Source organism: Bos taurus, chromosome 2 (assembly GCF_002263795.3).
Source record: "Bos taurus isolate L1 Dominette 01449 registration number 42190680 breed Hereford chromosome 2, ARS-UCD2.0, whole genome shotgun sequence".
Classification (NCBI taxonomy): domain Eukaryota; kingdom Metazoa; phylum Chordata; class Mammalia; order Artiodactyla; family Bovidae; genus Bos; species Bos taurus.
In genome coordinates, this window is record NC_037329.1 from 15,123,895 (window position 1) to 15,137,535 (window position 13,641).

Consider the following 13,641-nt stretch of genomic DNA (forward strand, 5'->3'; position numbering starts at 1 on the left):
ACATTTTGAGGCAAGCATGTAAACAGAGATGGGGCAGTAACAACTGAGGATAGGAAAAGGCAAATCTTTAAAAACAGAGATGCACTAAATGTGATAAATATGAAACAAAGAAGCAGCAGTAAGCAGGGTTTGAATTATCCAGGTCATAGGATTGTCTAACATCTAGACTACAGAGTAGTAGATTAGATAGTTCAGGAGGCATTAACACTTTTCACTATGTTTTATAAAACATACCAATGCAATAAGAATTAAATGTATTGATAATACTGAAGTTTACATATCTGTTAATGAAAACAAGTTTACATTACCCGCATAAATGCTTGATGTGTTTTGCAGCTAGTTGCTTTGCTCTGTACTTTAATGCTTCTTGTAATCACATCATAAGTTCCATTGGAAGAAAAGTAAAATCTCGATGGAGACTCTGTCTTTCGGTTCACATCCAGGCTCATGTTATAAAGCAAAACTGCAGAAATGTAGAGAGAATCGCAATGAATATAATTATATACAGATATTTATTTTCTTTATCTTTGAAGTGATAATAGTCACAGTTATATAGTATACTGGGAATATATTAAATTGTCTTTATTAAATAACTTTCTAAAAACTAACCTGAAATATGAAAGAGGAAACAATCTTAAATGTATATTTCAAAAATTATTTTTACAAATTTTAAAACAAGAATTATAAACTTTGAAAATTAACATCTTTTGTTATTTGCTTAATCCTCCCATATATAAACTGGAGAAGGAAATGGCAACCCACTCCAGTATTCTTGCCTGAAAAATCCTATGGACAGAGGAGCCTGGAGGGTTATAATCCATGGGGCTGTCCAAGGGTCAGACACGACTTAGCAGTTAAACCAATACCACCATCCATATATAAACATTTCAAAACTACAATACCAAAGTTGTCACTAATAATAAAAGTTCTGAGTCAAGTTTCAGCCTTCGTTGAGTCCTTTCGTCATTAGAACATCTGACTGAGGAAGAATAGGCAGAGTACTACATGCAAGTATCACCTGGAATAATTTTATCTTGTGTGGTTACAGAACTAATTTCATATATGATTTGCTGCTTCTGCTTAGTCGCTCAATTGTGTCCAACTCTGTGATCCCATGAACTGTAGCTGCCAGGCTCCTCTGTCCATGGAATTTCCCAAGCAGGAAAACTGGAGTGGGTTGCTATTTCCTTCTCCAGTGAATCTTTCTGACCCCCAGGGGTCAAACCTGGTCTCCTGCTGGGCAGGTGGATTCTTTACTACTGAGCTACTATGGTTTGGGTTCATTTATTTTCATTTGTTTCCAATTTGAGGGGTTGCTATCTTTCTATTTTTTTTAATGAAGAGTGAACACATGATGTAAGAGTCAAACGTATATAACAGTTGCCTCTGACATCTCCTTGCTAGCCCTAGACGCTGAGTGTTTCTCTTCCTTATCTTTATGGGTTTCTGGCTTGATCTTCCAGTATTGATTTGTGCAAAAACAAATGTAGTCAGACATTCTCTCGATAAATATTCTGGCAGTTTGATAAGAATTTATTTCAAATCTGACATAGTAAATGATCATCTGCTAAAGAAGATCACCAATAAACAAAAAGAAAAAGAAAAATTTATAACAACCATAAAATTCCAAGAATGATCTTATTAGGAAAGAAAGATCTATTTCTTGGATTTAAAGGGTTCTTTGTCAGAGTGGTAGCTGTCAGAGGTGAGGGGTGCAGGATAGGAAATACAGGTGAAGAAGATCAAAAATACAAAATTCCACATAAGTCATGGGGATGTAATGTATGGCATGGTGAAAGTGAAAGTCGCTCAGTCATGTTCCAACTCTTTGTGACCCTATGGACTCTACTGTTCATGGAATTCTCTAGGCCAGAATATTGGAGTGGGTAGCCTTTCCCTTCTCCAGGGGATCTTCCCAACCCAGGGATCAAACCCAGGTCTCCCGTGTTGCAGGTGGATTCCTTACCAGCTGAGCCACAGGGGAGCCCAAGAATTCCTAAGTGGGTAGCCTTTCCCTTCTCCAGGGGATCTTCCCAACCCAGGGATTGAACCCAGATCTCCCACATTGCACGTGGATTCCTTACCAGTTGAGCCACAAGGGAAGCCCAAGAATACTGAAGTGGGTACCCTATCCCTTCTCCAGTGGATCTTCCTGACCCAGGAATTGAACCAGAGTCTCCTGCATTGCAGGTGGATTCTTTACAAACTGAGCTACCAGGGAGCTGCAATTAATTATACTGTATTGCACATTTGAAAGATGCTAAGAGTAGACCTTAAAATTTCTCATCACAAGAAAAAAATTTAAAAAAATTAAAAAAAAACAAGAAAAAAATTTACAATTATGTATGACGAGGGATGATTGTTTTGGTGACACTTTCACAATATACACAAATATTGAATCATGTTGTACACCTGAAACTAATATAATGTATGCCAATTATACCTCAGTGTAAAAAATTGAAAAATAAAAAAGTTTCCTTGCAAAACAAGCTACATCTAATAGTCTTCTGAAATGTCATTCATTACACAGGAGCAATAATTCATAAGTGGTATTTGAAATAATTTATATAATTCCTCAAGTGTTCATTTATACTTTAGGAGTAACTTATTCTTCTGGAAGGATTTTATCTACTTACTTCAAGGGAACATAAATATAAAATCTACATCACTCCTACAAACTTCAAATGAATCTTGCATCATTCTTTATATTTAGAAAATAAAACTCATCTTCAGAACTACAATAACCAAGATTCAGTGCCTCAGAGACAGAGTTGCAATTGAAATTGCCATCTACAAATTCATCACCCTGAGCTCAGACAAGAAGTACATGAAAGAAGGGAAATAAAAATCCACTTGCAGTAAGGGCAAAATGTCCTGGTTTTACTAAATATGTTTACCATGTGAATTATTTCTCCCAAGGAGTCATTTTACAACCACTATAAAGTGTGCTTCTGCAACAATGCTATGATTATTTATGATTTTCATATATTTGTTTTCAACCATTTAAAGAAGTATTTGGTCACAAAGGAATTGGCAGTACAACAAACACTGATTTTCCATAAAGGAAAATATATTTAACGTGTATCTCTCAGATAATCCATCAGCTTGCCTGTGTCACTGTGTTACCAGGGTCATGTTCTCAAATGGCTACTACTTCAACCAATAATCGGATGGAGGTTCTGCTCACTGCCCTATCACTGAGTCTTTAATGAGGACTTTTGCAGAACGTTATTAAACATGAATCTGATCTATATCTGTAAGAAAAGAATCTAAGAAAGAATGAATATGTGTATAACTGAATCACTTTGCTGTACGCCTGAAACGAAAAACATTGCAAATCAACTATACTCGAATAAAATTAAAGTTAAATAAATGAATCTGATCTAAAGTAGAAAATATCAGGCTCATTCTATACTTCTTATTACAGGCTGATAAGACTGAGGCCTCTGTCACATATCTAAAGCTTGGTTCAGTATTTGCTTCCCTTCATGATGTTTGAAGGACAGCCTACAGGGTCAAGGGTATGAACAATTCTTGATAGATCCTGTGGGGTACAGGAAATTTATGAATTTTTAACATCAAAATGGTAAACTCTTTTATGTTTCTCTCCTACCATGGGCCAGTTTCATTAGTAGTTATCCTAACATTAGCTTAAATATAATATAATTAGGAACATTAATTTGCTAGGAAAAAAATAATGCTTATGAAGTGACATATATAAGATTTGAGATTAACCACAATGTTGCATGAACCATATCAAAGCTAGTTTTTCAGGACTTCCCTAGTGGTACAGTGGATAAAATCTGCCTGCCAGAATACTCTTTGACATAAATCACAGCAAAATCCTCTATGACCCACCTCCTAGTGTAATGAAAATAAAAACAAAAATAAACAAGTGGAACCTAATTAAGCTTGAAAGCTTTTGCATAACAAAGGAAACTATAAGCAAGGTAAAAAGACAACCCTCAGAATGGGAGAAAATAATAGAAATGAAACAATTGACAAAGGATTAATTTCTAAAATATACAAACAGCTCATGTAGCTCAATACCAGAAAAATAAACAATGCCGTCAAAAAAATGGTAGAAGACTAACCAGACATTTCTTCAAAGAAGACATACTGATGGCTAATAAACACATGAAAAGATGCTCAACATTGCCCATTATTAGAGAAACGCAAAGCAAAATTACAATGAGGTATCATCTCACACCAGTCACAATGATCATCATCAAAAAGTCTACAGGCAATAAATGCTGGAGAAGGTGTGGAGAAAAGGGACTCTCTTGTACTGTTGGGAATGCAAACTGATACAGCCACTATGGAGAAGAGTTTGGAGATTCCTTAAGAAACTAGGAATAAAACTACCGTGTGACTCAGCAATCCCACTGCTGGTTCTATACCCTGAGGAAGTCTTAATTGAAAAAGACACATGTACCCCAATGTTTATTGCAGCCCTATTTACAATAGCCAGGACATGGAACCAACCTAGATGTTCATCAAAAGATGAATGATAAAGAAGTTGTGGTACATATACAAAATGGAATATTACTCAGCAATAAAAAGGAATGCATTTAAGTCAGTTCTAATGAGGTGGATGGACCTAAAGCCAATTATACAGAGAGAAGTAAATCAGAAAGAGAAAGGCAAATATCATCTAATAACACATATATATGGAATCTAGAGAGATGGTACTGATGATCCTATTTACAGGGCAGCAAAAGGAGATGCAGATATAAAGGACAGATTTTTGAACACAGCAGGGGAAGGAAAGGGTGGGATGATTTGAGAGAGTAGCACTGAAACATATACATTTCCACATGTAAAATAGATAGCCAGTGGGAATTTGCTGTATGATGCAGGGAGCCCAAAGCTGGTGCTCTGTTACAACCTAAACAGGTGGGATGAGGGGAGAGGTGGAAGGGAGGTACAGAGGGAGGGGACATATGTAAACCTATGGCTGATTCACGCTGATGTACGGCGGAAATCATCACAATATTGTAATCATATTCCAATTAAAAAAAAAAAAGAATCTGCTTGCCAATGCAAGGGACATAGGTTCAATCCCTGGTCTAGGAAGATTCCAGAGAAGGCAATGGCAATCCACTCCAGTACTCTTGCCTGGAAAATCCCATGGACGGAGGAGCCTGGTAGGCTGCAGTCCATGGGGTCGTGAAGAGTTGGTCACGACTGAGCGACTTCACTTTCACTTTTCACTTTCATGCACTGGAGAAGGAAATGGCAACCCACTCCAGTGTTCTTGCCTGGAGAATCCCAAGGATGGGGGAGCCTGGTGGGCTGCCATCTCTGGGGTCGCACAGAGTCGGACATGACTGAAGTGACTTAGCAGCAGCAGGGAGATTCTACATGCAAATAAGCCCTCGAGCCACAACTCCCGAGCCCACGTGCTGCAACTACTGAAGCCTGTGTTCTGTGGGGCCCACAAGCCACAACTACCAAGCCCAGGCACCACAAGTACTGAAGCCCTAGAAGCCATGCTCCACAGCAAGGTGTCACTGCAATGAGAAGCCCGTGCATTGAAACGCAGCATGGCCCCCACTCTCTGCAAGTAGAGAAAGCCTGCACAAAGCAACCAAGACCTAGCACAGTCAAAAAGAAATACAATTATATACATAAGCTACTTTCTCCAGAGTGGATAATTGAGAGCTGTCTATGTACAGGCATATGGGCGTAGCTCTTAGAAACCAACTGTCATAGTAAATCCTGAAGAGATGTGTCTTATTTATCAAAATTAGAACCAGGACCCAGACTTTCAGATAAGCTTCTTCAATTACCCAAACAGGATAGGGTAAGAAGAAAAGAAACTTCTTCCTCTCAGGCCTTCCAACTTAAGCCAGCTCAAGACTTCAGTAAGCCTAGTAAAACAGGAGGAGCTATGGTGATGTTTTTTTTATTTTAAAGAGATCTTACAGATTAAGCTCAGTTAGTTCACCTTAAATAATACAGCAAGTGATATTTTTGTTCTACTTCTTGCAATAATATTTAAACAACTAAAGCCTGAACTTATCCAACTCATTGGTTGGAACAAACCAAGAATCCAGAAGGTGATGAAGAAAGGCTGCTCTCTCCTGCCCTAAAAACCACTCCATGGTGAAATATGGAAAAGCCTCGAAAGATGATCATGAGATTTACGAGGGAAGTGCACATTCTGTCAGGCATTAATTCTGTAAGGGCACCCTTACCCATATAATCTGGAACCTTTTTGCCCTTATATGAGAAACAGAGTGTCAGATCCATGCACACAGAGGGCAATCCATTTTCAATACAGTCAAAATTTGTCCTATTTACTGACTCGGGATGGTTTAAAGAAGCTTCGACAATCACTACAGGTCTTGTCCTAAGAAGGAAATAAAATTAGCAATATTAATTGCACAATTATTTTTCATTAAGGTGACAAATACATTTGCAATGTCAGTTTCCACTGATCAAGTAATTTCATGAAACTGCTTAATAGCATATATACATATATACACACAATTATATTTTCATGTATGAATCAAAATAAATTTTTATTAAAATCTCTAAAAATATTGACTGAGATGATTTAAGTATATATCCAGGTAAGATGGGCAAAGTATCCTAAAGTTCAATAATTAAATTTCAGAGTACCAAAAAGAGTATTATGAGGTCACCATCATGCTGATTTTAAAAACTGCCTCCCATCATTTACAATTAAGCCCAATTGTCATTAAGTGGTGAAATCTATCAACCTTACCTTAGCAACACAGCAGAATCAGACCGAAAAGCACCAACTGCTACATCTGGAGGAAGAAAAAAATAACACAGATTAATGATCATCATTAGTCAAAGAGAATTACTTTCAGCCATAAATACTTAACTACATATCACCTTGTGACTATATCAAAATACTATTTACAGAAAATTAATTAGAAAAGATACGCTTACATCTTAAGATTCATTTCACATGTGTCTGAATCTGCTCATTTACAATGACATTCATCCCTTTATCATATAATATAAACATAAACATTATGATATAAACATATGATATAAAGACAGCCTTACTAAAAGAAAATTCAATTTTTGGACTACGAACACTCGCTGAGATATCTCCTTTCAAATTACAAAAAAAAATCCTCTTCTTTTCATCATCATATGTTTGATTTATTCTCCTGAATGCTTTTAACTTTTTTGAAAACAAGGAATAAAATATTAAGTAACTAACAGTGTAAAAGCTTAGTAATTATTTGATTACTTCTGACCCGTGTGTGAATTCAAAAGAGTACTAAAAATGAAGGAAAAAACTCACTAGTAAATCAACACTTTTTTCTACCAGTTGTATGTACTTCACTGTAAAGCATCACCCACAACAGTGCTTATTTCAATATATAAAATATAGTCAACTTTATACTCACCTAGATATCCATTGTTATCTGCATCAATTTGTCCAGATATAGACTGTCCAAACATACTTAATGAGTTACTGATTTGACGTCCTTCAATTCTCTGAAAAAATAGTAAAGTTGACTGGGAAGCAGGGTTTAAACATCTAATATCCCAGAGAAACAATGATTGAGTTAAATAATGAGCCCTGACACATTATTAACAAATGCATTGTAGTTAAGGCAAATACATGTGTCTGGGAGAAAGAGTAGTTGCCGTCTTGAAGTGGAGAACTGACATCTGTTTTGTGACATGAAAAAAACTGCTTCCTTCACCTTGTGAGCAAAGGGAAAATTATGTAGTAAAGATCTCCTGAGACACTCCTGACACTCTCTCCTCAGTCTTTTTTCAGGCTCTGTGCTTATTTCCCTGAGCAACAGGAGGAATCAAACTGATCATAAGAAAATTAGACATTTATGATCACTTAGTGGAGCCTACTTCTTAGATTTATAATAACCATCTTGTTTGGCCAGATTGGCTTCTAGTATTTGACAAGGACAACTCAAGTCAGATATGTGCTTGCTATTCCACGTGTCTAATCTCCTGTGCAGACGTTGATTTACAAGCATCAGAGTTGTCCAAGAGAATTCGGATTCTTTAATAGACAAATATATCTCTTTCATGTTATATCGAGGATCATTTACCCACCTTGCCTAATCAAAAATAACAGTATTAGCTAAAGTTTCCATAAGAGTATCTTTGGAAAGATTTCTCTTCTCTGCATGTGCGTATAGTTTTTTTCTATGCAGTGAATTGTCCTGATTTTTCAAAATATGAAATTAAAGTCAGAGTTAGGTCAGGAAACCTTAATAAAGTGCTCTCATCTCACTGCTTTGCACTGAAAGGAACACAGAGTTTCATTTGAGTCTTTGCTCTTCCTGTGCAACCTCCATGGAAGATGGGGCTTTAGCCATGAAGCGAGACAGTTAACCAAATCCACATGGGCTTACTTGGAAGAGTAGGGGTATTACCTCAGAACATAAATCTGAGGACATGCAGAGAGAAATCAGGAAGAGGTTAAAGACAAAGTAGAATGGAAGTGAACCAGAACTCTTGTTTACGGAAATAAAATGATTTCATAGAGTTATTAATGACCTTAAAAATGAGACCATCTACTGTTATTATAAGAAAATGGTGAAACAGTATTAAGTATTTGAAAGCGCAAGAAAAATAAGTGCATGTTAACACTGGAAGTTTTAAGAAGGATTTTATTACCAGTGTTTCTTTTGAAAATAGACTAGTATTATCCCACCTGTGAGAAGGTTGTTGAGATCCCATCTACTCGGCCATTGTAAATATAAATAGCACCTTGCAAGTCATCTTCCTGTGGGGCTCCAATAGCAACATCTATTCAAGAATTTAAATGGCAGAAAACAAACTCTTAATGCAAAGAATGAGACTCTGAAAACTAGCCTTCATGCTCTTTACTTAATATCACATAGGAAAACTCCTTATCAATAAACAATATTTTCACTGGACAGAAAAAAATATATACAATACTCTCATTGTCATAACAATGTACAGGATTGTACGGTCAAGTCTGTGTGTGGAAATTCGAGTCTTATGGCCTTAGAGGCAGGCTAAGAGAATGGTTAAGGACGTGGGTCCTATCGCCAGACCATCAGGGCCTGGCCCCAGCACTATCCGGTGCCCAGCTGTCTCTATGGTTGTTCAGTCGCTGACCCCATGGACTGCAGCACGCCAGGCTTCCCTGTCCTTCACTGGGCCCGACTCTTTTTTTCCTTGGCCATGCTGTATGGCATGTGGGATCTTAGCCCCCTGACCAGGGATCAGACCTGCACCCTCTGTGTTGGAAGGCAGATTCTTAATCAGGGACTGCCAGGGAAGTTCCTGGGCCCGTTTCTTCACCTCTCGTATCTCCGTTTTCTCAGTTCAGCACAGGATCATGGAAGAACTCACCTTGGTGCCGAAGAATGTAACTCATGTGAAGTGCTTAGAGCAGTGTGTAGCATAGAATCAGTTATTATCATCTCTAAATAATATAAACCACAAGAACCTTTTTGAGTTATAGGTTTTACTTATTTCCAAAGTGAATTCTAAATTAATTCCTGTTCCAATGAAGGATATGTTTTCATAAGACCAAGAGAAAATGGAAACTGAATAACATGCTTGCTTAAGTGCTATAAATACAAAGTACACAGGAGGAAAAAAAAGTTTGTAAGAACATTTCATTGTCTTTACCAAATATTATGCCAATTTATTTGGGTATATTCATATATTTTTAGAGTGATTTTTTTTCATATTACTTTAACAGAAACTAAAATACAGAAAGTTTGCTTTCATGATATTTATCACTATTCATCAGATCTAAAAGTTTTTCAACAACTACAGTTGTAATATTGCACTGCTTTTTCAATAGGAATAAAACTCTGTGCCAAATGCTGCCCAATTTTAAAAATACAAAACTTTATTTTATTCTAAAATTAAATAGTAGACATACCTTAAGCCTGTTTTGCTTAGACATACCAAACCTAGCCTCTTTTAACTTGTGCAAAGTATTTTCAATTTTTAGGTACAAAATATATCCATTCATTTATTCATTCAGTGGAAAACTACTGAGCACCTACTGCATACCAGATATGTGTCAGAGTATCTACAGGACACCACAGGACAGTGTCACAAAAAGGAACTGATAGTCTAGTGGGGAAGCTGCTGCTGCTGCTGCTGCTACTGCTAAGTCGCTTCAGTCGTGTCCGACTCTGTGTGACCCCAGAGATGGCAGCCCACCAGGCTCCCCCGTCCCTGGGATTCTCCAGGCAAGAACACTGGAGTGGGTTGCCATTTCCTTCTCCAATGCAGGAAAGTGAAAAGTGAAAGCGAAGTCGCTCAGTCGTGTCTGACTCTGTGTGACCCCATGGACTACGGCCCACCAGGCTCCTCTGTCCATGGGATTTTCCAGGCAAGAGTACTGGAGTGGGGTGCCATCGCCTTCTCCCTAGCGGGGAAGAACAGCAAGTAAAAATAATAACATGGCATGCAGGGAAAAGGTGGTGAAAATTAGGGAAGTCTTCTCATAGAATATGATGACCAAAGTGAGATTATAGTAGGTCAGAGCCAGGTGAAAAAAGACAATGTTGGGACAGAGGACACATCCTGTGCCATCGTAGGGGAGCAAGAGGCAGCACGGCACGAGGGAGAGTGACAATTTGGAATAGTTGGAGCCATTTCTGTGCAGACTGAATAAATCAAGCAACATAATGGGGAGGGAGAGGAAGAAGGAGAGAGAAAGAGGGAGACAAGGGTGAGTGAGGAAAGAGTGAGGAAAGAGTAAGGGAGGAAGCATCCTGTAGCCACTGGATACGAGCCCACTTAGCAATGTCATTCATGGGGCGGGGGTGGGGGGGCACGGGTTATACTTCAACCATGTGGCTACTCCTGAGTACCTATTAACAGAATTTTGTACCTTGATTCTTGATGATAATATAGGAAAAGATAGCAAGTTGGGTTACGAAGCTGATACTGCAAGAATTCTGTTTATCAGTTACTAGCACAAGTGATCTATATTAATAAAACTATCTTGAAACAATACAAATGAACCTTTTCAGCTGAACTATTAAGCCAGCCCAGATCAATTTAATTCCAAGCAGAACATATTTAAGTATATTCAGATGCTGGCTTATATATAGATCCAAACTCTTCCTTCCTAAGATGAAACTTAGATCTCTTATATAATGTCCTAAAGTTCCAGCTATCATTATAGAAATAAGGAGAATACATTATTAATAATAAAATGTTTTTCCATCCCTGTGCAACTTAGTTGGGAGAAAACCTAGAGAATAAACATGGAGATATTTGACAACTTTAACTTTTCATTTGAACATTTATTACACTGTTAGTATAAACCATAACAATTATCATTAGTATGACCATAACAATCTAACATCAGCTAGTAATTATATGCTGTTTACAAGGCAGGCATTGTGCTAAAGGCTTAACATACAAAATTCATGTTATTTTCACATAACCCACTATAACTCATGTAACTCTCTCAACAGCACTGTCAAATACTTTTTGATCCTCACTTTTTTTAGATGAAGAAATTGAGGTACAGAATAAAACTCGCTAAAGGTTATAGAGCTAGGATGTGGTAATGTATGAAAGTGTTGGTCGCTCAGTTGTGCCTGACTCTTGGTGTCCCCATGGACTATAGCCTGCTGGGCTCCTCTTGTTCATGGCATTCTCCAGGAAAGAATACCGGAGTGGGTTGTCATTCCCTTCTTCAGGGAAATCTTCCTGATCCAGAGATCAAACTCAGGTCTCCTGCATTGCAGGCAGATTCTCTACCCGTGTAAACCATCAGGGAAGCCTGGATGTGGTAGGATGTGGTAGAGTGGGATTTAAACCCTGCAGTATGGCTCCAGAACCTGTACTCTCCATCACCATGCTCTATAAAGTCATTAACATAGAGTTATGACCAACACCCTCCCCTCCTAGCACTTGTTCCTCTACTGTGTGAAAGAAATGTTCACTATGTGACTTGATATATAAGAATCTCAGGACCATATAAATTGATATAGCATATAGTTCACAATTGTAGAACTTTATTATGGTTCAGCTCAAAAAAATATTCAAAGATACAGTCTAAAAGTCAGATGAGTTGCTCAGATGCTAAAGAATCTGCCTGCAACTCAGGAGACTCGGGGTCAATCCCTGGGTCGGGAAGATCCCCTGGAGGAGAGAATGGCAATCCACTCCAGTATTCTTGCCTGGAGAATCCCATGGGCAGAGGAGGCTGGCAGGCTACAGCCCATGGGGTCACAAAGAGTTGGACACAACTGAGTAACACTTTCACTTTCCAGGCTCAACTTGGAAAACATAAACCAGAAATAAGTGGTCCTGCCAGAACCATTTTATGGCTAAAATGCTATCTGTCTGTCTGTCTGATCATATTGGTTGAATAGGTTTGTCTATTACCTATTCTGTGAAATGTTTATGCTGGACTCTTGCCAAATTGATCGATTATCATCTGAGAAAATAGCTTGTTTTGCTTTTCTAAGGACACAGGAAATATATTCTAATATATTCTAATTTTTTCCTTTTGAAGAAAAAAAAGTGATGTCACGAATGCCAAAATAACTGAGGTCTACTATGTAAAGCATTACAAAGCTGTGCACAGTAAAAGGACATGAAGTCTGATCTGCATCTAAGACTGGAGGTGGAAGGAAAACAAACAGGTAGGGTTTTCCTCTCTTTTCTACACAATCCCACATACTCTGCCATGAACAGGAAGTGACTTCACTCATATCCCAGAAAAATAAACTAAGTTAGAAGATGGGGAAAAAGAACAGGGAATCACATAATGAAAAAATAAAAGACAGATGCCTTGCTGGCTCACCCAGACAGATATGGTAGGATGGAATTAAAGACCTCAGTGAAGAGCTAGAACACAAAAAGCCTACTTCCAAGCCAACATGGTCTTGGCTAGCATCTAAAATACGTAAAACACACACCCATGGGCAAAACAGAAATGCTCTTCAGTCATAAAAAAGAAGGAAATTCTGTCATTTGTAACAACATGGATGGGCCTTGAGGGCATTATGCTAAGTAAGTCAGATAGACAAAGACAAATACTGTGTAATCTCACTTGTATGTGGAATTAGGGGAAAAAAAATCCGCATAGAAACAGAGGTCAGATTGTTGTTTGTCAGAGAGTCGGGTAACTGGGTAAAGGCGGTCAAAAAATACAAACTGCCAATTAGAAGATCAGTTAAGTCTTGGGGATATACAGCATGGTGACTGTAGCTGAAAATGTTGTATATTTGGGAGGTGCTAAGAGAGTTGATCTTAAAAGTTCTCATCACAAGGAAAAAAAATTGCAACTATGTGAGGTGATGCTGCTGCTAATTCGCTTCAGTCGTATCGGACTCTGTGCGACCCCATAGACAGCAGGCCACCAGGCTCCTCTGTCCCTGGGATTCTCTAGGCAAGAACACTGGAGTGGGTTGCCATTGCCTTCTCCAGTGTGAGGTGATAGATGGTGACTAAACACTGTAGTAAGCATTTTGCAATACACATATATCAAATCATTATGTTGTATACCTTAAACTTATTCAATGTTACATGCAATTATAACTCAATAAAACTGGAAGAAAAAACTGAATTAGTAAAAGATATATGATGTTATAAACATGCACTAAAATGAATCAGAATTAATGTGGCCACTGGATGTAAATATGTTGTGAACTATATATGAAATCA

General features: G+C 37.9%; 1 protein-coding gene across 3 annotated transcripts in view; it reads right to left on the reverse strand.

Moving 5' to 3' along the window:
* Window positions 1-13,641, reverse strand: part of ITGA4 (integrin subunit alpha 4) — a 91,760-nt gene that overhangs the window by 40,315 nt on the left and 37,804 nt on the right. For 2 of the 3 annotated variants that reach the window (NM_174748.1, XM_059891805.1), the window contains 5 exon segments: window positions 309-463; window positions 6,201-6,355; window positions 6,734-6,779; window positions 7,395-7,485; window positions 8,675-8,769. In NM_174748.1, the coding sequence (NP_777173.1) occupies window positions 309-463; window positions 6,201-6,355; window positions 6,734-6,779; window positions 7,395-7,485; window positions 8,675-8,769 (542 nt within the window). 3 annotated transcript variants of the gene reach the window in all.